Below are 23,437 nucleotides of genomic sequence, written 5' to 3' on the forward strand. Positions count from 1 at the left end.
CTAGAACCACAGCCAGGAGCCAATCCTGCCCCCTGCATGCTTCCTGGGAACCATCAAGTGGGATCTGGACAAGGCCATAATTCAGGCGGACCCTCACTCATGCTACCCAAGCTACTGGTTGTATGTGCCGTTCCAGTGCAACTCCCTTCTTATCCCGAGGGTCCAAACCTCTCTAGTAACAGGCCACCCAGGATTAATGTACACAGGTCAGCTACTCAAAGCCAGGAACTAGTGGCCCACTACACAAGTAAATGCTTCCTCTTCCTGTTCTAGTGAGGCCCTGGTCCCACATAGATGCCAACTTCATCAATAATCTTCTGGTTTCAGTAGGTAACACCCCCATGCTCTCAGTTATCAAGTTGTTTTTTTTTTTAATGGTATATTTTGTCCCTCTTCCAGCTCTACCCATAGCTCTAGAGATTGCCAGCCTGTACATTTTTCACCAGTTTGGACTGCCAGAGGACATTGTATCAGATTGAGGGTATATTTTACATATATATACATATATATTCAGACAGAGCTCCCATCACAGAACTACCCAAAGGAGGCAGACAATCGAGAAGTCCTAAACCTGAAGGTAGAACCAGACATACAAAGAGATACAGGCAAGGAGACAGAATCCACAAAGAAAGACCATACCCATGTAACAAAATAGCTAAAAACTGCATGACAATTATTTTAAAAGAACTCACAACAATATGTCTCTAAGCAGTTCTCAAATAATACATAGCAATTGGTAGTCATGCAGAACAGATGCATGTGGTTATATCTGGTTATTAGGAGGTCCTAGAAGATGAATTTAGCCAGTGCTCCAGGAAAAGGTATGATTGGTGTAATTTAGCTGTGATGTATGGAGCTGTTTTTGCCTCTTACAATGTACAATGTAATGCTAGCCAGTTTTTGTTGTTTGTTGTGAATGAAATGCATCCTGATTTTTCTACAAAAAGACTAATTTCTAAATACTTTTATTTACCAGTGTCATTAAATTTCATAATCATAATTGTCTATAGGTTATGTAAACAGTTAAATACGGAAATCAGCATACATAAACAATGTATTAGTTCATTTGGAAAGGCAGGTTAATTTATTTCAGAAATATGGTTTCATCTGTTTCTACTGGTCTTTAGGTAGAGGGGTAAATTCTCTGAGACATAGTGTGTCTGAGACAACCAAGCAAACTGGTGTGCACTAAAGCAAAAGACCCCAAATGCCCAGGTCACTATTGTACAACACATACATTATTCTCCTGTCTAATCTATTGCAGAAATGGATTGAACTTGCTTTAATTCTGACTGACTGACCTTTATAGTGTTTATCTTAATGTTTATCTTTATTTTGGTTTCGTATTTTGACTGAAATACAGAAGAAACAACAATGGACTGAGAAACGGGACACTAAGAGACAGGAGAAACAACAACAGACTGAGGGACAGGAGACTGAGACACAGGAGAGACAACAACAGACTGAGGGACAGGAGACTGAGACACAGGAGAGACAACAACAGACTGAGAGACAGGAGAATGAGACACGGGAGAGACAATAACAGACTGAGAGACAGGAGACTGAGACACAGGAGAAACAACAATAGACTGAGAGACAGGAGACTGAGACACAGGAGAGACAACAATAGACTGAGAGACAGGAGACTGAGACACAGGAGAGACAACAACAGACTGAGGGACAGGAGACTGAGACACAGGAGAGACAACAACAGACTGAGGGACAGGAGACTGAGACACAGGAGAGACAACAACAGACTGAGGGACAGGAGACTGAGACACAGGAGAGACAACAACAGACTGAGAGACAGGAGAGGATAGACAACAGCAGAGGAATGAGGAAAATCACTCCAACTGTTTCGGAATGCATTCTTGTCATTCGTAGTCATTCATCAGATTGCTGGGAAGTTCAAGATAAGGGAACAAACTAACTTTATAAACACTGCTTCAAAACGAGATATCAATGTTGAAAAAAATTAACACTTTTTGGTGATTTGACTACTGCTCAGTGCATATTGCTTCTAATTACCATGCACCTAGCACTTTATCACAATGTAATACAACAATTTTGTATTGTCTGATGTTAAAGCAGCACAGAAAGCAGCATTCATATCCTCATAAACAAACATATATTTCTTTGTTAAAACGTTATGGCGGTAGATGAATGTAGTGGTAATGGACTCTTATTGTTATAGCATACCACACTTGCCAATATGGGGTTTTAATCCCAGTCCGCAAAAGGTGAAAAAGCATTATTACCTGTTAGACTAACCCACTCACCTGCCCATAGCACATTTGCTTAGAGCTATATAAAGTTAGTTTGTAGAGCATAGCTTCACATGCTGCTGTTATCTCCCTTGGCCAATTGTACCTGCAAATAAAGTATTTTTCTCCATTAATGTATTTTGTGTTTACTGTAATGTTCCTGATGTAACGGGTGCAGAAGAATCTGTGACCTAGCAACGATACTGGATGATTGTGGTGGAAAAGTACACAGATGCTTAATTTCAGCAAAAACAGAAACTATGTCTATTTATATCATTTAGCTAGCACTTTTATATAAAACAACTTACAATTAAGACTGAATACAACTTGAAGAATGGGGGCCACAACTTGGTAGCAGTGGGGAATGAACTGGCAACCTTCCGGTTACTAGTCATTTAGCTTACCCTCTACACTACTACACATTATGCTTTTAGATGATACTGGGGAAATGAAATTGCAGTGTTTTTCAGGCTTTGAAAAATATTGGCGCATTTGAAAACACAAATACAAATACAAAAATGTGTCCAGATGAATTATTGCCAAAAGGATCTAATTATCACTCTAGTAATGCAAGGGGTGCGTTGACTGTAAGATGGTAGGATAGCTGTTGTGATTGTGATATGCAGTGTATTGCAATATGCAAATCAGAATCAGTTTTATTTGCCCAGTAAAATAGAAATTTTTTTGGGAATGCACATACAGTTTATACATTATAATAAATGAACACTATAATTATAATAGAGGTATAAAAAGAATATCAAAGGTATGGAGTTTATTACCATGTGAAATAGGCATTTTGTACTTAGATATCCCTCCCTACCCACCCACTGGACTTTAGCCTTTTCGTAGTCTTGTGTGTGTGTGTGTGTGTGTGTGTGTGTGTGTGTGTGTGTGTGTGTGTGTGTGTGTGTGTGTGTTTGTCTGTCTGTCTGTCTGTCTGTCTGTCAGTGGCTATGTCCCTCTGGCTGGGGACCTGGCACACCATGACAAAATCTATGAAGAAACTGGAATGTATGTCATAACCCCATTTGAATTTGATAAACAGCATACCTGGATTTAGTAAAACTAGAAAATGAGACACAAGGAAAGTGACTGGTTTCTTGATGAGCAACATTCCTGTTGCTAGTAATGTAGCACACAGAAGCCACCTTGACGACCTAGAAGTTGTACAGCTACTACATATAGGAATTGAGTCAGGGTTTAATATTTCAAAAAAGAATTTAAACAGAATTTTAGGTATACCTAACAGAACACTAACATTTTATCATGTTTCCCACATGTTCATAAATTTTAAGATTTTAAAACAATTTCTATGTTTTATATAACAATATATTGTATATTGTGTGTTTTTGTATGTCTTGCATTTTTGTCTTTTTTGGGTTAGCTTTACTTTTGAACATTATACATATGGAAAACTGTTTGTTGGCTACACTGTAAGCCAAGGAAATTTCGTTAAACTGCCCAACAATTAACTCATAACATAAAATGCCGGGAAACCTTCTTGTGATTCAGTCATGAGGGAGACGTACACGGTAGTTTATCCTAGCTTCATTTTAGAGCTTTTTATATAAATTTCATCACAAAACACAAAATTGTAACAAATGGTTTCATTTTAATTCATCGATGTCTCGTGTTACATAATAGTAAATGTACTGATTACATGTGTTAAGTCTTAAATATGCCACCAAAATGCAATGTTCATATTTTGGACACTATTCACCTTTGACAGCTCTCTTGATTTTGCAACAATCCAGCAAAGTTCACAGCAGCTGCCACTGTTTACCCACGTTTTTCCTTCAAGGTCGGAAAAGGCTAAACAACACTGTGCACCCAGTTGTGGAAAGATAAGCACAATCCCCACATTCATCATCTGGCACTAGAGTGGTCCGATATGACTCACTCGTTAGATAGCTAGACAAAGCATATTAGATACATCCAGTATTCCACGTCAGTCTCTGAAATGGGAATACCGAAATTCCCTTTTAGTGATGTGTTTTTTTCCTTTGCATGAGCTTATTAAAGTCCCAGAAAGGAAGTGTTGCAAATGGCAGAGCATGGTGGTCTTCTCACCAGTCTCAGCTGGGACTTAGAGAAGGTATCAAGTATATATATTTTTATGTCTTGTAAAAGCACATCCAGAGGGTGACAGACTAATTCAAGTAGAGTATTAGATGCATAACTTTGGTTATGAATGATATCATACCCAAAATGTTTGCTTTTAAATGCCCATAAAATCATAGAAACACAGCCATTGCAAATCATACGTATGCAAAGCTGCAATGACAATTTTCATAATAAATGGAGAAAAAAATAAAGTGAAAAGACTTTGTTGGTTATGACTTTAGTTAATAAAATAGCTTTCAACAAGAAACCCTGGCACATTTTGGCAGGGCCTCGAAGGAGTGAGAAGAGAAATCGCAAAACTAATGCATAAACTGCATTAAAGAACATTAGTAAAAGACTTGGTGCAAAGAAGTGTGCAAGAATATGCTGTTTGTTACAGAGGCTACAGCATGACTGAATGCATGTAACCAGACATAAACACACAAATGAGAAGTGTGGAGACAGGCTGCAAATGCTACATCAATGCTTGGGCAAGCAGTGGCTTTTAATGTGCTTAAGACCCTTGTATACCCTTGACTGAGCTTGTTTCAGCTTGTTTGCATGTAACTCTGGAGCACATGCAGATTCTCAGGGAAGGTGCACCTATGATGACCCATCTGCTTGTTGCCATTGTACTCTGTAAATAGCAGGGAGGCAGGTCTACAGGAGGTCTGGCAGGTGGCTGTATACTGAGTCAAGGAGGATTTGGCTGGCCTCCTGGCTCTTGACCCCGGCGATCTCGAACAGGCGGTCTAGCTTGTCCTCGGCCATGGGGATCTGCTCGATGATGTGGAGCTCCTCAGGGCTGAGGATATGCAGCATATCATCAAAAATGGGCTGCAGGTCGCAGGGGTCCAGACGCACCTGCCGCAGAACTGTGTCCTTCTTTTCTGTTGGGGAAAGGAACAAGTGAGGTGACCTGGAATGTCCTGCGTGAACTGCACAGGTCATTAAGGTCATTAACACAGGTCATTAAGGTCAATAAAACAGGTCATACTGCACTACTTACATCTGTACAGGTCATTACACAACTGTAAAGCACTATGGGCTCATCAAAGTTGTTTTTTTTTTATTTAAGCAGAACTGAATGAAGAAACTGCAATAATCACCCATTTTCAGGGAATCGGAATATTACTATATTCCGGAATATTACTATATTCTATATTACCATATTCAGGAATATGATATTAATGAATGGGGGGCTCTTGACAATAAAAACTAAATAACTGTGCTTGAGCAGAAGGTGTCCTGAAGGAGGCAGCACAATCAAAGCCAAGTCAACTGAAGTCCCTAAGCCTGGGGTTTCCTGTTTAAGTCCTGGGGCTCAGCAGCGATGCATTGCTATGTTCCTCTTTTTAAAAGTGCTGATTCAACTTCCCAGCTAATTACTCAGCAAATCATGAGTTAAATCAGCTTTGTTAAAAAGGGGGAAACACTGAATGTTGTGTGACAGATATCCAGAACATGCTGCCATCAGTGTAAACCATGATATGGCTATATAAGCCTGTCACCTGGAAGTGCTTTAAGGGCCACAGGGTGTAAAGGTCACTTTCTTTACCAAGACCTCCGCATGCACATGCTCCTCATTCTCCAGCTTACCTTTGGTAATAAAAGAACCCGTCCGACTGAGGGCAGAGTCCTTGCTTGAGGTGGAGTCACAACGCAGCAGAGGCTCTGATTCGTCAGGGAAGAAGACTTTGGTACGGTCCAGCGGTGAGTGCTCCCCTAGCAAGCCATGTGCTTCCATAGACTTATGACTGGGGCTGATGGACTGGCTTACTTTCATACAGGTCATCAACTGACTCAGGTCAAACTGCATGGGCACAACAGAAAGATTCCGTTAGTGGCAGGACTTTTGAAAAGCTAAGTGGAATGTTCCATTAAAAAAATATATCATTTATTTCTCTATTTTCATAATTTTCCATTCCAGTCTCACTTCCTCAACTTGTGTTTAATGCATCCTAGCTGATAAAGACAGGCACTGTGTGGGATATAAGGGACTAATCTTAAAAACCAAGTCAAAAGACTTGCTGATTTTATTGCATTTTTATTAGTAGTAGTATTATTATTATTGTACTACTGTACTGTAAAAGGTTTCTTTCTCCCAAGTCATAGCTGCAGCAAATCAAATAAAGACAGAATTCAGTGCATCTGAAAATGTAAATATAGATTAAAATAAATTCGATTTCACAGTGTATCTTCACTTTTAACAAGAGATATTGTCACAGAGCAGCTCTACAGAACCCCAGGCTTAGAACCCTAATGAGCTAACAAAGCAGCGACAGTAGAGCCACTTCAGTGTTGATCAGGCTGAGGTTACTGCTGTTCGTCTGGACTGCAGATAGTACAAAGGATTCCTCCAGCACAGATCCAGGCCACCCTCAGCCCTTTGCATCAAGGAGACGTACACAAGAGTGGTGGATGAAAGAGGTTCTGTCCACTCTCACAGCCCAGGAATTCACCACCCACAGACAACATGGCCCCGGTCACATTGGTGTAGACGTGCGTTTTGCCCACGGTGACATGGGGGACACTATAAGACTGCCACCATCTAGTGTACCGGTGATGCAATACGGGATGTGGAACATGTGATTCATCTGCGAAAGTCTCCAGCAGCAGTCTAGTTCATGGGTCCTCCAGAAAACAGAAAACAGTGTTTTCTTGTTCTGTTTTTTTTTGTTGAAAAACAAAAAACCATTGACACCAAAACTGTACACATAATTCCCATTAGATATCACACTGGAAAGTCTGTACCATCACCCTCTACTGACAAACTATAAATGACACCACATCTAATGTGTAAGTCATGTGGAATTAACAAAAAGAATTCATTGTTCCATTGCAAATGTCCAGGTACCAGTGGGAGTGCAAAAGCCAAGATGTTTCTGTGACTAAGGCTATCTGTGTAGAGCCACCATTTTTCAGAATCAAACCCAGTTCATAAATAAAGCGTGAGCAAAGAGGGCAGTCAAACTGAGAGTCTCAGTGGACAAACACGGGACCTTGCTGTGCAAGCTGAAGTTCTCTTCATGTATGTCAAAGGGAATAGATGGTAAGGAAGATGAAACCTAGTATCCCACTGATTATCTTCTCCGTTTCCTCTCTCAAAAGTACACTGCTCAAATTAAGGGAGCACTTAAATTACTGGATCTCAAAGAATGAAAAATTCAGAATCTTTACTGATGTAAATTGTGTGTCATTGAGAAAAAAATGAGGTAACAAAGGTCAGTGGAAATCAAAATCATTAACCCAGTGAGGGCCGGATTGAAAATCACACTGGAAAGCAAACAAAAATGTTTAATAATAGGCTGATCTAATTTGTATTAATTTTATTACGACAACAAATAATGTGACTCAGTGATGTGTATGGCCCCCACATTCCTAAATGCACTCCCAACAATGGCTGGCCACACTCCTGGTGGCATGTTGGATGGTGCCCCCGTGGAATGCTTTCCAGACCTGGGTCATGTAATGGCCCATGTCCTGGTATCTCCTCCATGCTCTTGATTGTGCTGCGTGAAACAGAAAACCTTGTGATGGCACACATCGATGTGCCATCCTGGAGGAGCTGGACTACCTGTACAACCTGAATGCTACCAGTAGTGAAAAGGACCCCAGCAAAACCCAAAACTACAGTACTGTAGAGAACAGTGAGTCAGGAAGGATGATGAGAGAGTAATTTTCTGTAATTATTCTGGCAACTATGTACAAAACCATTCCCTTTTTAGGGCTGTTTTGCTGTTGCCTCTCCAGTGCACCAGTTGTCACTTTCACTTGCATCAAAGCAGGTAAAACTGGTTCACAATTGCTTCTACTTCCTAAGTGGACAGATTGATATCCCTGAAGTTTAATTTGATCTGGTGTTGTACTGTGATGATTAAGTGTTCCCTTAATTCTATTGAGCAATATATCGCTGTTTTAATGTGAAATTATTTCAATTGGTATTAGTAATTTACAAACATTTTCTAATACTGAAATAATGCTGAAATAATATTTCAGTAATAATAATACTGAAAGGTTTTGGTCACCTATATCAAATTAGAAAATTCCATCCATCCCTCTCCATCCATCCCATTCTATTCCATCCCTGTTCTAATGGTTGGGCCGCACCAGGACTGTCCGTTAGAGGTCATTTAAGTAATGACAGGGCTCCTTTGCTTCTTGTGCATTCAGTCCACATCCACATCCACATTTCTAGAATTAGCAGCAGGTTTGGCAGCATCGTAAAACAAAAAACTTTAAACGGTAGCAAGAATATGACACTGAACTCTTTATCATTTAAGGTGATAATTTTAGGAATCAGGGCTCTGGTTTGTAAGTATGAAATCAAAGTCAACTGTGCTGCTAATGTTCAGCAAAGTTGGTTTATGATTCATTCTTCTGAGCCGGTCACTGACTGAACGATTCATTCTCCTGAGCTGGTCACTGACTGAACAATTCATTCTCTTTAGCCGGTCACTGACTGAACAATTCATTCTTCTGAGCCAGTAATTTACTGAATGATTCATTCACCTGAATCGGTCACTGACTGAACGATTCATTCTACTGAGCTGGTCACTGACTGACTTCTGCCTTTCACCTTTGGCATAAGTGCATGAACACAGGTTTGATTAAGTGGTGCTGACAGGTGATCGCACAAGACTAACAGCCTCATCACTGTATCATGGTAACATCGACCTGGATCAGAAATCCTTATCTGCCCTGTCTAACCTTGAAGCAAGCGCAAGTCTCAGAGAATATCTTTCTCACAGCCGGACACGGGAAAACAGGGCACACACTGCCTAAAGCCCTGAGATGAAAGATGATGAGTGATTGTCTTGCACTAGCACAATAGGCCATAGGTAAAGCAGCCTGATGGACTGCAGCCAGGTCACAAGACATCCACATGGTTAACCTGGTTAAGACGTTTGGCACAAATGTAGGTCTTCTGGGTGATCATGACACTTATATAAGACAGCACAGTTATTACGACATGACATAATCAAGATCTGTTTGGTTCTTGATTATTTCATGTCATAGTAACTGTATTACATGTAATACTTCTGTTTGATTCTTGATTATGTCATGCCATAATAACTGTATTACATGTAATACTTCTGTTTGGTTCTTGATTATGTCATGTCATAATAACTGTATTACATGTAATACTTCTGTTTGGTTCTTGATTATGTCATGTCATAATAACTAGATTACATGTAATACTTCTGTTTGGTTCTTGATTATGTCATGTCATAAAAACTGTATTACATGTAATACTTCTGTTTGGTTCTTAATTATGTCATGTCATAATAACTGTATTACATGTAATACTTCTGTTTGGTTCTTGATTGTGTCATGTCATAATAACTGTGCTGTCTTATATAAGTGTCATGATCACCTACATTTGTGCCAAACATCTTAACCAGGTTAACCATGTGGATGTCTTGTGACCTGGCTGCAGCAGGACCGGCACGCAAAACATTCTATACGTGAGACATACGTTCTGTGCATGGTATATTAATAGATATTATTATTATAATTATATCATTATAATTAAATAATGATAAATAAGATGCCACTGCCACACTTAAGAAAATTAGATAGCACACATTAAAATATTCCAGTCTTCTGATATCATTCAGGGATTAATGGCTTATATCAACCAGCTTCCATAGTAACGTCACCTTCTGATCCTTCAATGAAAAAGTTCAATCATTTTTTTTTAAACCCTAAGTTGTGCCTCCATATTTTTTCTTAATTCCCAGAGCATTTCTGACCATAACTTTTTAACTAAACTGCCAGTGTCAAAACCAGTTTTTCATGTCATTGTTGCAAGATACTGGAGATACTACGGAGCCCACATGTTTGTTAATTTACCAGCAGCCTTCACTCAGCAAGCTGTGCTGTATCATTAGCATTATGTTACCATGACATACCAAAAGACTGCTGAGCTGCCAAGTCTGTTGTCATAAAGTAACATGTCATTTCACGTCACAGTGTCATGACACATCACTAAAACTCTGAAACCAAAACTCCCGATGAAGTTGTTATGTCAACTCGACATCAAAGTTAACAAAAGCAGTTTCATGACATTACGCTTGTTGGTATAAGAATTTCTAAATGTTTATTTCAGTCACTTGTCATAAAGGGGTTATTAACAAAGTGTTACTGATTTTTGTGAAACTGTCCTCTAGCCTTCTCTCAAAACATTTGAAACCTGATCTCTATCAGCTTGTTGTTACAAAGCCATAATTACTGTAATTTACAGATTTTTATTCACATTTATTTATATATTTACCCAGTGACCTTGGGTATCGCAAAAGACACATAAATAAGATTACATTTCTATTTATTATTATTATTATTAATTATCATTGATGTGTTAAAATAAGGCAACTCACACAAGCAGTCAGCACTGTAGACACAGTGCTGTATAGCACACTGCTATCTTTCTGCACAGTTGTCAGGATCATTGTTAATATGGACATACTTGACAAGAATTGTGGCTGCACTGAAAAAAAAATTATGAGCCTCTATTAATATACTAAATTGTAAAAAGTCACTTTTAAAGCAAATAATTAATGTGTAACCAATGTGAAAAACAGAAGCACACACCCTGGAGCGCTCATTTAGCAGGGTGCTGTAGCATGTGCTGGCCATCTGGCTGGGCTCCATGTTAGAGATAAAAGCAAAAAATAAAACACTGATGCATTCTGGACTTGAATTTGCATTTCATAACACTCAGTGAACCCTCACTAAAAAGACACAGCTCTCTCGAGCACAGCTGATAAGTGAATTGTTTAGCTTTAGCTAAAACAGCAGGCTCAGAAACCCTTATATTACTAGTTCTGATTACCTGAGGACTGTCTTCCATGATGCCACGGATCTTCTCCACCACGTCGATGCGTCTGTGGCGGTGAAGGGCGTTGATCAGCTTGGCTAAGTTGGCATCACTGTCCCGAATGGTCCAGTGCTGTAGCGCAGCATAGGCCCGCTCGTGATCGGCCGAGTAGCCGTTGGAGAAGGCAGCTACCTCTCGCTCTGTGACGTAAGCCAGGGACTGGTACACATCAATCCACTGGCTGCCAATCTGGGCTGCCACCAACTTCAGGATATCGACACCTGAGTGCAGAGTAACACAAAAAGGAAATGATCCACCACCCACAGAAGCTATGTTAAACCTTGAAGGAGGAACATGAAGAAGCGTAAATTAATAGATGGGAAGGTATGAGACGAGAAGCTCAGTCAGGTGTTCAGGAGTCAGTACATAAAGGGCTACGGTAGTTTGACCAGTGTTTCAGGTTTGGGAGGTTTTCAGGTGTTTTCAACATTCTGTCCGAAAACAATCAATTAATAAAAACAATCAATAGAAAAAATATAAACATAAACAATCAACATATAAACATGGGTCTACTTGGTTAAAAAACGGAAATACAAAATCTGACAGCTGACCCCAACTCACATATGTTGAGATCTTGGACAGGATGAACACATTTGAAAATGTTTTTATATTACTGCACAAATGTCAAGTTTTTTATGTAGCGCTTTTGAAAACAGATGTTTTTACAAAGCAGTTTTACACATGTCCGCATCTAAGCCCCCAGTGAGCAAGCCAAGGGCGACATGAGGGAGAAATCTTGATAGGAACCAATACTCAAGGGGGGGGGGGGGGGGTATCCTCCTCTGGCCGTGTTATCCTGACATGCTGCAATAAGATAATATTTGTTAGTAGCACAGAACTGGCTTGAACACCTTTAGTCAGTGGAATGCCTTACAGTAAACAAGATGAAGAGACAGCAGCTGGTGTATGCAAATGCTGTCCTCAAACCCTGGAAAAGCCTTGTTAAGCCAGACTGAGCTTGATTATATACATATCAGGGTTTCTCTCCATCCTGGACATGACCTATTAGCTAACTATAAAGTGAAAAGACTGCATCAAAAAACATCTATTAACACTTATCGCAAAAGGTGTCTTCGCAAAGCAGACACAGGAAGCAGATGGTGTGAATTTATCTATCCTGATGGTGTGGATTTAGCCTACCTGAAGGTGTGGATTTAGCTTACCTGACGGTGTGGATTTAGCCTACCTGATGAAACAATGAGTTCTTTTGTTTGCCCCCAACATTTACTGCATAAAATGTTTTCCATGGTAATAGATTTTTGCAGGGATCTACTCAGAGCAATATCAGCAGTGTTATGGTCATATCTGCAACTATGCTCTGAATTGGTATTTTACTTAGGATTAATTGTGAGGTATAAAATAGGCTAAAGGGCATTTCCAAACTTTCCTGCTCCAGTTCCATGAAATAGTTTGCTGACTCATTTTCTTTCTAAAGCTTCTAGCCACTAAATGTTATCAGCTCATGTACTTTGCTTATATACTTACAGTCTTCTTTCTTTTTTTAGAAGAGCTTATTTTGTTTTTCAAGGATATCTGACACCACACCATTTCTACCTTAAGCAAAAGGAGCTATTTGATTCTAATCTGTAAAGGTCCCATCATGTTTCTAATAGCTTGTGTGCTAACAGCCAAAGCACTACTGCATACCCACAGCCTAAAGTGAAGATCAATAAACAGCCTGCGCTCCTGAACAAAACGTCTGCAGTGCTGGATCCACGAGACAGAACAAAATTAGGAAAAGAGGTTGGACTCCACTAGTATACAGTGCAATGAATTGATTTGACTCAGGGATGTGATGGGAATGTTTCTTCCAGCAGGCCTTCATCAGCACGCTTACCCAAAGTACCATTAACAAGAAGAGGAGTAAAACCGTGGAAAATTGCTTGGATGATGATGATGATGATTATTATTATTATTATTATTATTATTATTTGTAATATATCCAGTATAGTATCCTTGTAAGCCAAGGTCAAAGCCCCATACCACAGATCACATTAACCCCACATCCTGTGTCATATATCTATATACACTACTCCATTCAAATATGCTAAAAATACCACTGAGAAAAGGCACACAAATGGCAACAATCATCATTGTAATCCCTGCTTAATACTGCCCCCAATGGTAAACACTACAGGAATTTAGGAATATCAGGAATACTTAACAGTTGTTAAGTTGTTGTCTGAGGATTAAAGCATCTATCCATGAGTCCAATGTGCCTTATTTGTGATTCATCTATGTGCAGATTATTTGAAGGCAGGCCTGCAGGGCACACTCCCCTGCCCACATCACCTCTGACCACACCCCTGGTCATGCATCACCCACCCCCCCACTTCATTATACAAAGGTTTATCTTAGGCCCATGATCATCCTGAGGGGCTGTCCAGGCATTGTTGACCTGGTCCACAAGCCTGTGGCTCTGATGGAATTCAGATAGTAGTTCAAAGTGGAAGCAAAGAAGTATACAAATGGTCAGCTTACGCAGGAGGGGGTGAGTAACTAGCCAATAAGATGCAGAGCCATAACACTTTCATTTGAGAACTCACACAAACCAGTTGCAGCAGGTCTAGCCTGGCCACGAAACAAAGCAACCCTGAAAGTGAACAGGGATTTCCCTGGAGCGCTCTTAAAGGGTTTCTGTGGTGGCTCTGAAAGAATGTCTACTAACAACACATCTCAGCGGTAGACACTGCTGTTCCCTGTCCTGTGTCCCCTCGACTGTACTGGAAACAGCAGCAACATCATTCTGAGCAGGCGCTAAAACGCAAGCATGATCTCTTCTCAAAAAGTTTCACTACATGCCCGAGTTTGCAATAACCATGTGAGCACCACTCTGGACAACTCGTTTGACTAGTTTCATCATACTGCAGGTTTTCTGTATCACAGCAGTGATGGGAATCATGGCTTGAGCATACCTGTGAACACCTGTGCAGGTATTCCCCACCTCCTGCATGCTGCACTGAAGCAGGAACACTACGCTCTTCCTTCCTGCACTTCCCTGACTCTGCCACACATGCTGGCTCGCTTAATCTCACCCATGAAGTTCCTAACCGCCTAATATAAAACGGCACAGAACCACCCAGCCTCTGCACAGCAGGCTTTAATAGCCAGCACACACATATGGGGGGGCCATAATATGGGGCACACACTCGTGGGGATTACCCCCCCCCCCTCCCACCACCCACTTTGATCTGAACTATGCGATCTTAGCTGTACCATTTTAGGCACCGTCTGGCCTCCAGTGAAAGAATTCATTATTTCTATGATCGCTCCTTTAACTTTATGTTTCCCATGCAACCCTTTATGTTCGGCATACAACCACTCTAGTAAATAGACACACATACCTGCAGACACCTCAATTAAGTACATTGAATAAATTAAGGCAATAGCTTGTGTTGTGTAAAGTTAAGGCATGCGTCTTGGCCCACATGGTTTGCGTAGACTGTGACGCACTGTGTCGCCTTGAAGGTTTTGCTTGTGGTAGAAAGTGAATGCCATAAATGTTCATGTGCTTGGAAGTTTAGAGACAAAGAAGTTCAAAGGAGGTGAAAAACATCTCAGTAAAAAGGAGCTCACAGCCTCAACATTTTTGTAGCTTGTGGAAGTGTTTAAAAAATCGTTGTCAGCATGTTTTTTGTTTTTCTTTTTTATTTTGGAGAATACATTTTTATTTTCATAATAAATATTTTATCCTGATTTAGACTATAATCCTAATCTGCCACAACATTGTACTATATATGTCTAAGAATAGAAAAGAAGGAAAAAAAAAAATAAAAATAAAATAAAATAAGTTTTCTTTGAGCTGAAGTGCCTCTCTTTACATCTGCCATGTCAAAACGGTCTTTGGCAAATATTTTCCCCTTGTTGTTTAATTGTGTATTCTTTTTGACATCACTACTGACAGTCAAGCAGCAATTGTTCAAAAGCTCCAGAGCCTCACTCTCATGTACAAAGCCTGGGACCCTGAACCCAGACATTGACCCAGGACCCTGAACCCTGACACTGACCCAGGACCCTGACCCAGACACTGACCCAGGACCCTGAAACCATACACTGACCCAGAACCCTGACCCAGAACCTTGACCCAGAACCCTGACCCAGGACCCTGAACACAGACACTGACCCAGGACCCTGACCCAGACACTGACCCAGGACCCTGAAACCATACACTGACCCAGAACCCTGACCCAGAACCTTGACTCAGAACCCTGACCCAGGACCCTGAACCCAGACACTGACCCAGGACCCTGACCCAGACACTGACCCAGGACCCTGAACCCAGACACTGATCCAGGACCCTGACCCAGGACCCTGAAACCATACACTGACCCAGAACCTTGACCCAGAACCCTGACCCAGGACCCTGAACCCAGACACTGACTCAGGACCCTGACCCAGACACTGACCCAGGATCCTGAAACCATACACTGACCCAGAACCCTGACCCAGAACCTTGACCCAGAACCCTGACCCAGGACCCTGAACCCAGACACTGACCCAGGACAATGACCCAGACACTCACCCAGGACCCTGAACCCAGACACTGACCCAGGACCCTGACCCAGACACTGACCCAGAACAAAGACACCTCCCATGATTCAGGCTTCTCTCCCCAGCTTACCATCCTTTTGTTATTGCATCATTAAACTCCAACCACTCTCGAAACCTCACAGAACTGGTATAATCTGGTTTAAACTGCTCAATGTTGGATCCAGGGTACTAACACACATACATACACCCACACACACATATACCCACCCACCTACACACACACACACACACACATAAAGATGCTGACATCAGTTAGTGCTTTGCACTGCAGTGCTGGTGTGTCACTTGTGTAACCTAGGAGCCCTAGATACTGTCTTGCAGTTAGCTTTGTACAGTCACAGGTCACAGGTTGAACAAAGGAGAAAGGTGTGTGTGTGTACGTGTGCGTGTGAGTGTGTGTATTTTGAGGATTGGTGGGTGGAATGAAAGCCACCACACAAAAAATGAGATACAAAAGAAAGAGATGGAGAGCTCACCAGAGACTGACAAAGAAGATGAGTAAGTGAAACAGTAACAGAAAGATGTTGAACGAGACAATGAAAACTGTGTGTGTGTGTGTGTGTGTGTGTGTGTGTGTGCGTGTGTGTGCGTGTGTGTGTGTGTGTACGTGTGTGTGTGTGCCTGTGTGTGTGTTTGTGTGTTTGTGTGTTTATTTGAACATGTTTTAAGAAAAAGGGAGTGTGAAGGGCCTGTACTGTAAATATCATGCTGTAAATGAACGGCATTAATCCACTGTTGTGACAACAGAAAAACCACAGTGGAATCCCCTCATCCCAGGCAAACTGGGCATCAGGGAATGATTGCTGGCTGGTATACAGCAGGGATTGCTGTTTTTAGCATTCTATATAAACCCCTAGGCAAATATCAACGGCCAGTTCCAGATCAAAGTCAATGGAGTGTTTCTGTCTGCATTCAAAGAATTTCAAGAAACAGAGCTGCGTATGATGTGAATCACATCGACAAAATGAACTAGCAATTAGAGCTCACACTACCTGCTGACGTATCCACAGAACGGAATCCTGAGCTATGGACAAACCAGCTGCATATAATGAAATACTGTTCTGTTATATAAACGCTTCCTTCATTTACCTGATGCTTTTATGCAAAGCAGCTTAGTTATGACTGAATACACTTTGAGCAACTGAGGGCAACTTAGTAGTGGGACTTAAACTGGCAACCTTCTGACTACTAGTCAAGTATCTTTAACCACTGAACTACCACTGGACAACCCTTCAGACCCTGGCTCATATGAAAAAACATTGTTACTAATTCATTTTGTCCAGTTAACATGTTTGTGAAATGTTGGATAAATATTGATTTCCACACTACTGCCAGAGCAGTAACATTTCAAAAGAATTTGTGTTGCCCGGCATGCATGTTAGGCTGAGGTAAAGACACACTGCGGAGTGGACTGAGTGCTGCAGGCCTCACCCTGGCCACTGACATGGTAGATCCACTTCTCCTGGATGTGTGCAGGCGAGCTGGGCTTCTTATGAATGGCTTTCTCCACGATGCTGTTGGGGTCCTGTGGGGGACCCTTCTTGAGTACGCGTGAGCTACGCTTCACGCTGCACACCACGATCACCACAAGCACAAGCAGTAGGAGTAGCACGATCATCCAAGGCAGGTGCTCGTTGATGTCGAAGTGCTTGTGCATGCCGGGCCGAGGGGAGCCTCTCCTGATGGGCTTGTAGGCTAGCCACTGACCCTTGGCCTCCGACACAGTCTCCACGGCCCGATGGCTGGCAGGCTGGGGTTTGCGTGGTGAGACTTGTTGATACTGCCTCGCCAGGGGCAACGTGGTTGGGCTCAGGGTCCCGGTGTCCTGCTGGATGGCCCCTGAGGGGCTTGGCTGGGCAGGAGTGTCTGTGGTGCTAGGCAGGGCTGCAGAGACCCGGTTGGCTTCTGACGGCCGAGCTGTGGTCGCCTCTGGCAGAAGAGGGACTGTTTTCAGAAGAGAAAGATAAAGATAATTTAATGCACTTCTAAAAATGTGTTTACCCCAGACAACAAAACACACAGGAGAATATCTATGTTTAATCCCAGCACAACGTTTTGCCAACACAATCTCACACGCAGTGAACTAAAGTAGTGTCTTCTCTGCAGGGACTTTCCACCCTATAAACTAAAGGTTATATTAACCTTGTAACCATGGATGACTTTAATGTAAGAGCTGTTTTAAATTGGAATTTGAATCATTATAATCACAATTACAAAAACAAAATCAACAAAAGAAAGGAAAAAAAAACGAAACACTATATTAGAATTCAGAAAATGTACTAATTGGATTACTCTGAGTCAAAGAGAAGGCAATAATCAAAAATTATTTTTTCAAACTCCAGTTTTTTTGGGGTTTTTTAAGGGTTTGAAGATAGAATGTAGTTAGTAACGATACTGCAAGTTCATCTGTGCTACAGCCTGGCCCTGCTGCTATTGATTTATAGTTTAAAAATCACAAACATTCTGCTGAGTACCTTTAGGTGTTATCCATATACTCCTCAGATCAATAAAAAGGTGAAAAACAGCATATGAATTCCACTCATCTAAGTGTCTCACTCACTGTCTCTCACTCAATAGAAGTGTCTCACTCTATGTGTCTCAGTCACTGCGTCACACTTACTGTAAGTGTCTCACTCACTGTGTGTTATAAGTTTCACTTGATCAAAGGGGAGGCTCTAAATTCTCTTCCCACTTCCATCTGCCGTTAAAAGACAATGCCAAATGGCCTCCTGACTTTAGCTTCTCTGGGGAGATTTACAAAAGCTTAAAGGAGCAAGGAAGCAAAAACTATATATGATCCAAATCTCAATTCAGCAAAGCAAGTTGGTGTGCCAACACAGTCTGATACAGGAATAAATCAGGTCCTATGAAACTTCCCCTAATGCATGAGAAAAACTCCAAATCCTGACAAACTACACAAGAAAATGTGCAACTGAAAAGTTGGCAATTGCCATCTATTACCCTTGGCAAAGAGATGACTAGGTTCTTTATGATCTTTGAGTGGAAGGAAATAATATTTCTGCTGAAGTTCAGATTAACAAATACTCAACAATCTCAACTCACACAAGTCCCCTGTTGGCTGCTCTGGCCTGTCTGTCAAAGAACAGAACGCTATCTTCACAGCTTCACCGCTGCTATACAATTGGTTCTGACACAGCAATACAGATGCACTGTGCTGATCGGCCAAACAGTAACGTCCAACCACTTTTCACTGTTGAAGGATGCCTGCGGTCAAGCCCTGGCTAAACATAATCAACAGTTATACTTACAGCAGGAAACACATTTTAACGTGTATTTAACATCTGATCCACCATCGGGTAGGTGGATGTCCAAATTGTGTACTGCTACTCATGAAACTCATGTTGAAAGAGGGACATGGATCAACAGAAAAACATTACGGCTTTGCATCTCCACTTGCAATCAAATAAAAATGACAAACAGCGAGCAAAACACAACAGCTTAGCTTTAGTCACGCAAATGCGATGTAAGTTGCTCAGCACATCCCATGCATTTACCAAGTCTTTGCAACAGTAGTCTGAATTCCCTATAAATAGACATTGTTCACTTACAATCGGGAAGTATTAGATGTTAGTTTCTACTGAGGTCATGCCAAAATCTAGCTAGATATCAGTGGTACTGTAACATTCCTGCCATCTGGCAAATCCAACAAACACAAATGGAAAAGTCCGCCTTTAGACGTTATTAAGGCAAAAAGGCATTACACTTTTTAGATTTGGTGATTTAGTCATATTCACACATAGGCAAAAGCATGTTTTGTTCTGACCCCCACCAGCATGTCAGCAACATATCAGTATTTTCAACCTGGCTGCTGGTGCTTTCGCGATCTTACCTCTGTGTGCCTGGTCAAGATAGTTGTGGGTGGATGAGGTTGGCTCCCCCTGCAGGGTGGAGTTCAGGGTTGCAGCTGCACTTGCACACACGCTGTCCTTCTCCTCACTGCCTTTGATTACCAGCGCCAGACCGTGCGCCTGGCAGTCTGTGTGTGGGCGGCACCTCAGCACGTCCGATGCCGTGTCAGAGAAGGTGCCACGTGGACATCTGCGGCAGCGCACATCCTCTGTCTGGCTCCCCCGCCTCCGCACACCCCACCCGGGTAGGCACAGTGAGTGGGGGCGGCACTCGCCTGCCTGGGTGAAACGGCCTGGTGGGCACACACACTCCCGGTCTGTGGTAGCCGTGCACGGTGTCTTCTCAGTGAATGGGGCCTGGCAGGGTGCCTGGCAGCGATGGCATTGCTGCACGCCGTTTTCGCCCCGGGTGAAGGTGCCCTCAGGACAGCTGCTGCACTCCCGGACGTTCGTCTCAGTGCAGTGGGACGACACATAGGTGCCCGCTGGGCACTTGTCGCATACCAGGTGGCTGCCGGTAGCCGGATCAATGTGGTGGTAGTGACGAGAAGGCAGCGGCCCCTCAGTAGCTGGTCTGGGGGTTAAGGCTTGGGCCAGGATCTCACCAGCCAGAGTACACAGCAGCTAGGGAAAGAAGCCAACAAGTACACTGTAAAGGAATGACAGCATAAACAAAAATGCACCACAACAGCAGCAAAGATTGTGCCTGTCAACAGCATTAAGAAAGGAAAAGGTGTATTACAATGATAAATCAACTGTCAAGAAGACACAGTAACCTGATGAAAATCCCATCTAAAAGCCTCTGACTTTGAAGAAGCCTTTCTGCTCAAGAAGGTCCAGAGACTCTTCCAAAGAAAGTCTAGAGTCTAATCTGAGGTCATAATGGATGCCGCTATGTCAATCGACAGCCTACAATGCTGCTTGTAGGCATTCTCTTTAAACTCTTTCTAAGCTGTTTTCCAAGCTGTCTCTGGTCTCTAACTGTTCACAAGAAAACAAAAGAAGTACTTTAGGATTTGAACATTTGGACTGATAAGCAAGTCTATATGCTACAGCTCTTGCAATGAAATGGAACTCATACACCATCAAACCTCTCTTTTTTTTTAAAAGGCTGAATTGCACAATGACAGATGACCTTCAAAATCACTTTTGCTGACAGCAAATCAATAAAGAGTCGTAAATGCACTAGCAGCATGCAGTGATGACTGATGTACTGTGTGCCAGCCCTCCCAAGAACTTTCACAGCAGTCTTCCATTTCCCTTACCCTGTGCTTACATCAGTTTCACACTTTAATGCTGACTGAACATAAAGTTCTTTATGTTTGTGCCTACAGTTTATTTCTTCCTTTAAAAGGGCTTTGGCTGGAATAGGTAGCTATAGTTGTTACAAAGCAACTTTACAAATGTCCAAGTCCAAGCCCCCAGTGAGTAAGCCAAGGGTGACAGTGGTAAAGAAAAACTCCCTAGAGCATGAGGAAGAAACCTTGAGAGGAACCAAGACTCAACGGGGGGCCGTCCTCCCCTGGCCGAAAATGAATATGCAGCGTAATATGCAGTTTAATATGCAGTGTAATATGCAGTGCACCAAAGCTACATCATCACTCCCTGCACTCGGCCGAGTGTGAAAAGTTATTAGGTACGGCTGAGCTTTCCCAACACCATTCACACCACAAGCCAACAGACTGCGACATCGTAAGCCAGCAGGCTTTGTGTAGAGAGTCAAGGTCTGATGTGTTGAGTATGTATGTTAACCTAGGTAAATAACAGCGGTTTTCCCCAGTCCATTAGCTAATATTCTGGAAGTGCTGCATGGTTAGAGAAACCATGACTGAAGAGAAACCATGACTCAGCAAATCCCCAGACGCGCTTTCTTTTGCTCACTCTCTACATGTGGTATAACCTGGATATTCTTCTCCTCTTTGTACCATTTCAAACCTTTTTAATCAATTGGTAACTTGCTTAAATTCAACATAGCGATAAGGCATTGTTGCATTATTCATTGTAGTGTCATTGGGTCAATGTAAATTAGAAACTTCATAATCTGTGGTAACTTAAGATGTGTATGTGGCCTCAGACAAAAGGACAAGTGAAGCTGTCCACAGACACTGTCCTAAGAAATATGGAACAGGAAATGCACAATCTGCTCTTTCTAGTGACTGTATTTTTTTCCATTCAACCCTAAAACGCTAAATTCCATTAAAAAAAACGCTACATGGCGTGCGACATATTAAAACGCCATACCTTATCATTGCCAAAACACTTGTCCTAGTAATGACTCCTACATGGCTAAAGAAACATCGATTTTTTTTATTCATAAAACTTGTGCATGTGCGTTCAGGTACATACCGTACTTAACTGTCCGAATGCGTGTCAGAGTACGTGCAAAATAAGAAACCTCCCATCTTCCCCGGTAATTACAACACGGGTGACAGAATGACAAGTTAACAGCACTCAGTCATCTCGCCTCAGGAACAGAACTTCACTTTCAGGAATTATTACGACAACAGCCGACCGATCCTTCGCACTAATGGACTAGCTTTTCCTGGAAAAGCTTAGAAAGCTCACTGCCATCGGTGTCGCCGTTTATTTAGGAGGATTAGCATGACATGTACATAGGCTAATCTACGCTGGGGAGGCAGGGGACGTCCCTACCCTCTTTCTGAACTGCCTTAATTTGTCCCCAACATTTTTTAAAAAGTACCGTGAATATCTTAGTGTTTCATCTACAAGATGACTTTAGTTCAGTTATTTCATAATTATTTAACTAATAATTTGCTTGTTTGGCGAATAAAACGAAATGACAGAATAGCAGAAACAGAAAACGTTCGTGCTTATATTTTTTCACAAAATACTGATAGAATAAATTGACAGTCGTGAAACAAAACAAATTATTTTTAATCAAAATCAATAGAAAATAGCAGCACTACAAATATATATTTAAACCCAGAGTGATAATACTGTTTGAACTCGCGCACCTTTTCCTTTCAGTTCCATCGCGGATTCTTTAGTGAACGCGCGTGCCCGAGGACTTGATTTTTGTAAAGCGAGTTTAAGGGGCGACTAAATTAAGTGCAACACCCGGTCCGCATTCTTGTCCCGCACTTTTCAAAGCAAAGATATGCCCTTGGATTTGTGTATGGGCACAATATTTTGCAGATATTCACACAATAATGTCATCCAGTTTGAGGAGACCTTGTATTGTTTTTTGGATGTCTCAAAGGGCCGTCCCTTGATAACACTTGCTAATGGATGTTGACAAACGTTTTCATGTGATAAATGAATAATTCCTGGGCGCACACTGGGCCACATGAGAGTATCAGTTTGCACATACTGTGCCGTTAAACATAATAACAAATAGTTCTTTAACCATGTGTATCTTTACAGCAAACACAGCTGCGCTGAATCTATCCATCGCGAATAACATACAAACGAACAAATAAAATATTGGCCTGTAGGAGGGCCCCAAGCTACAGACAAAAACTATTGTCGCAGGAGCAAAACAACACTAAATCTGCGTTAATGTTTAGCTAGTGATTTCTATTGCGTCGTATTGCTTCGTAATGCGTAGGCTGTGTGAGATACAGTTTATAAAACCTGAATGACTTTCCTGGTAAACAACACTGGGATATTATCCTTTTGTTACAATAAGCTTGAAATTAGTGAGAGGCTCTTTGGCAGAGAACAAAGATACTGTTCCTTTAAAATGCTCAAACGAGAATATTCTGACAAAATTCTCTACCCGTCAACTAAATGATGAAGGAAAAGCGTAA

General features: G+C 41.7%; 1 protein-coding gene across 1 annotated transcript in view; it reads right to left on the minus strand.

Moving 5' to 3' along the window:
• Positions 1–3,856: 3,856 nt before the first annotated feature.
• The window catches only part of tnfrsf21 (tumor necrosis factor receptor superfamily, member 21), a 20,024-nt gene continuing 443 nt past the window's right edge, over positions 3,857–23,437 (minus strand). The window contains exons 2-6 of the mRNA XM_027028219.3: positions 19,649–20,291; positions 17,230–17,742; positions 11,203–11,468; positions 5,967–6,180; positions 3,857–5,257 (exon numbers count right to left, since the gene is read on the minus strand). Of these exons, the coding sequence (XP_026884020.2) occupies positions 5,028–5,257; positions 5,967–6,180; positions 11,203–11,468; positions 17,230–17,742; positions 19,649–20,291 (1,866 nt within the window). The 3' untranslated portion in view covers positions 3,857–5,027. The remainder of the gene's footprint in view (positions 5,258–5,966; positions 6,181–11,202; positions 11,469–17,229; positions 17,743–19,648; positions 20,292–23,437) is intronic.

The sequence above is a fragment of the Electrophorus electricus genome, chromosome 7, assembly GCF_041902795.1.
Source record: "Electrophorus electricus isolate QZ-2024a chromosome 7, ASM4190279v1, whole genome shotgun sequence".
In the NCBI taxonomy this organism is placed as follows: domain Eukaryota; kingdom Metazoa; phylum Chordata; class Actinopteri; order Gymnotiformes; family Gymnotidae; genus Electrophorus; species Electrophorus electricus.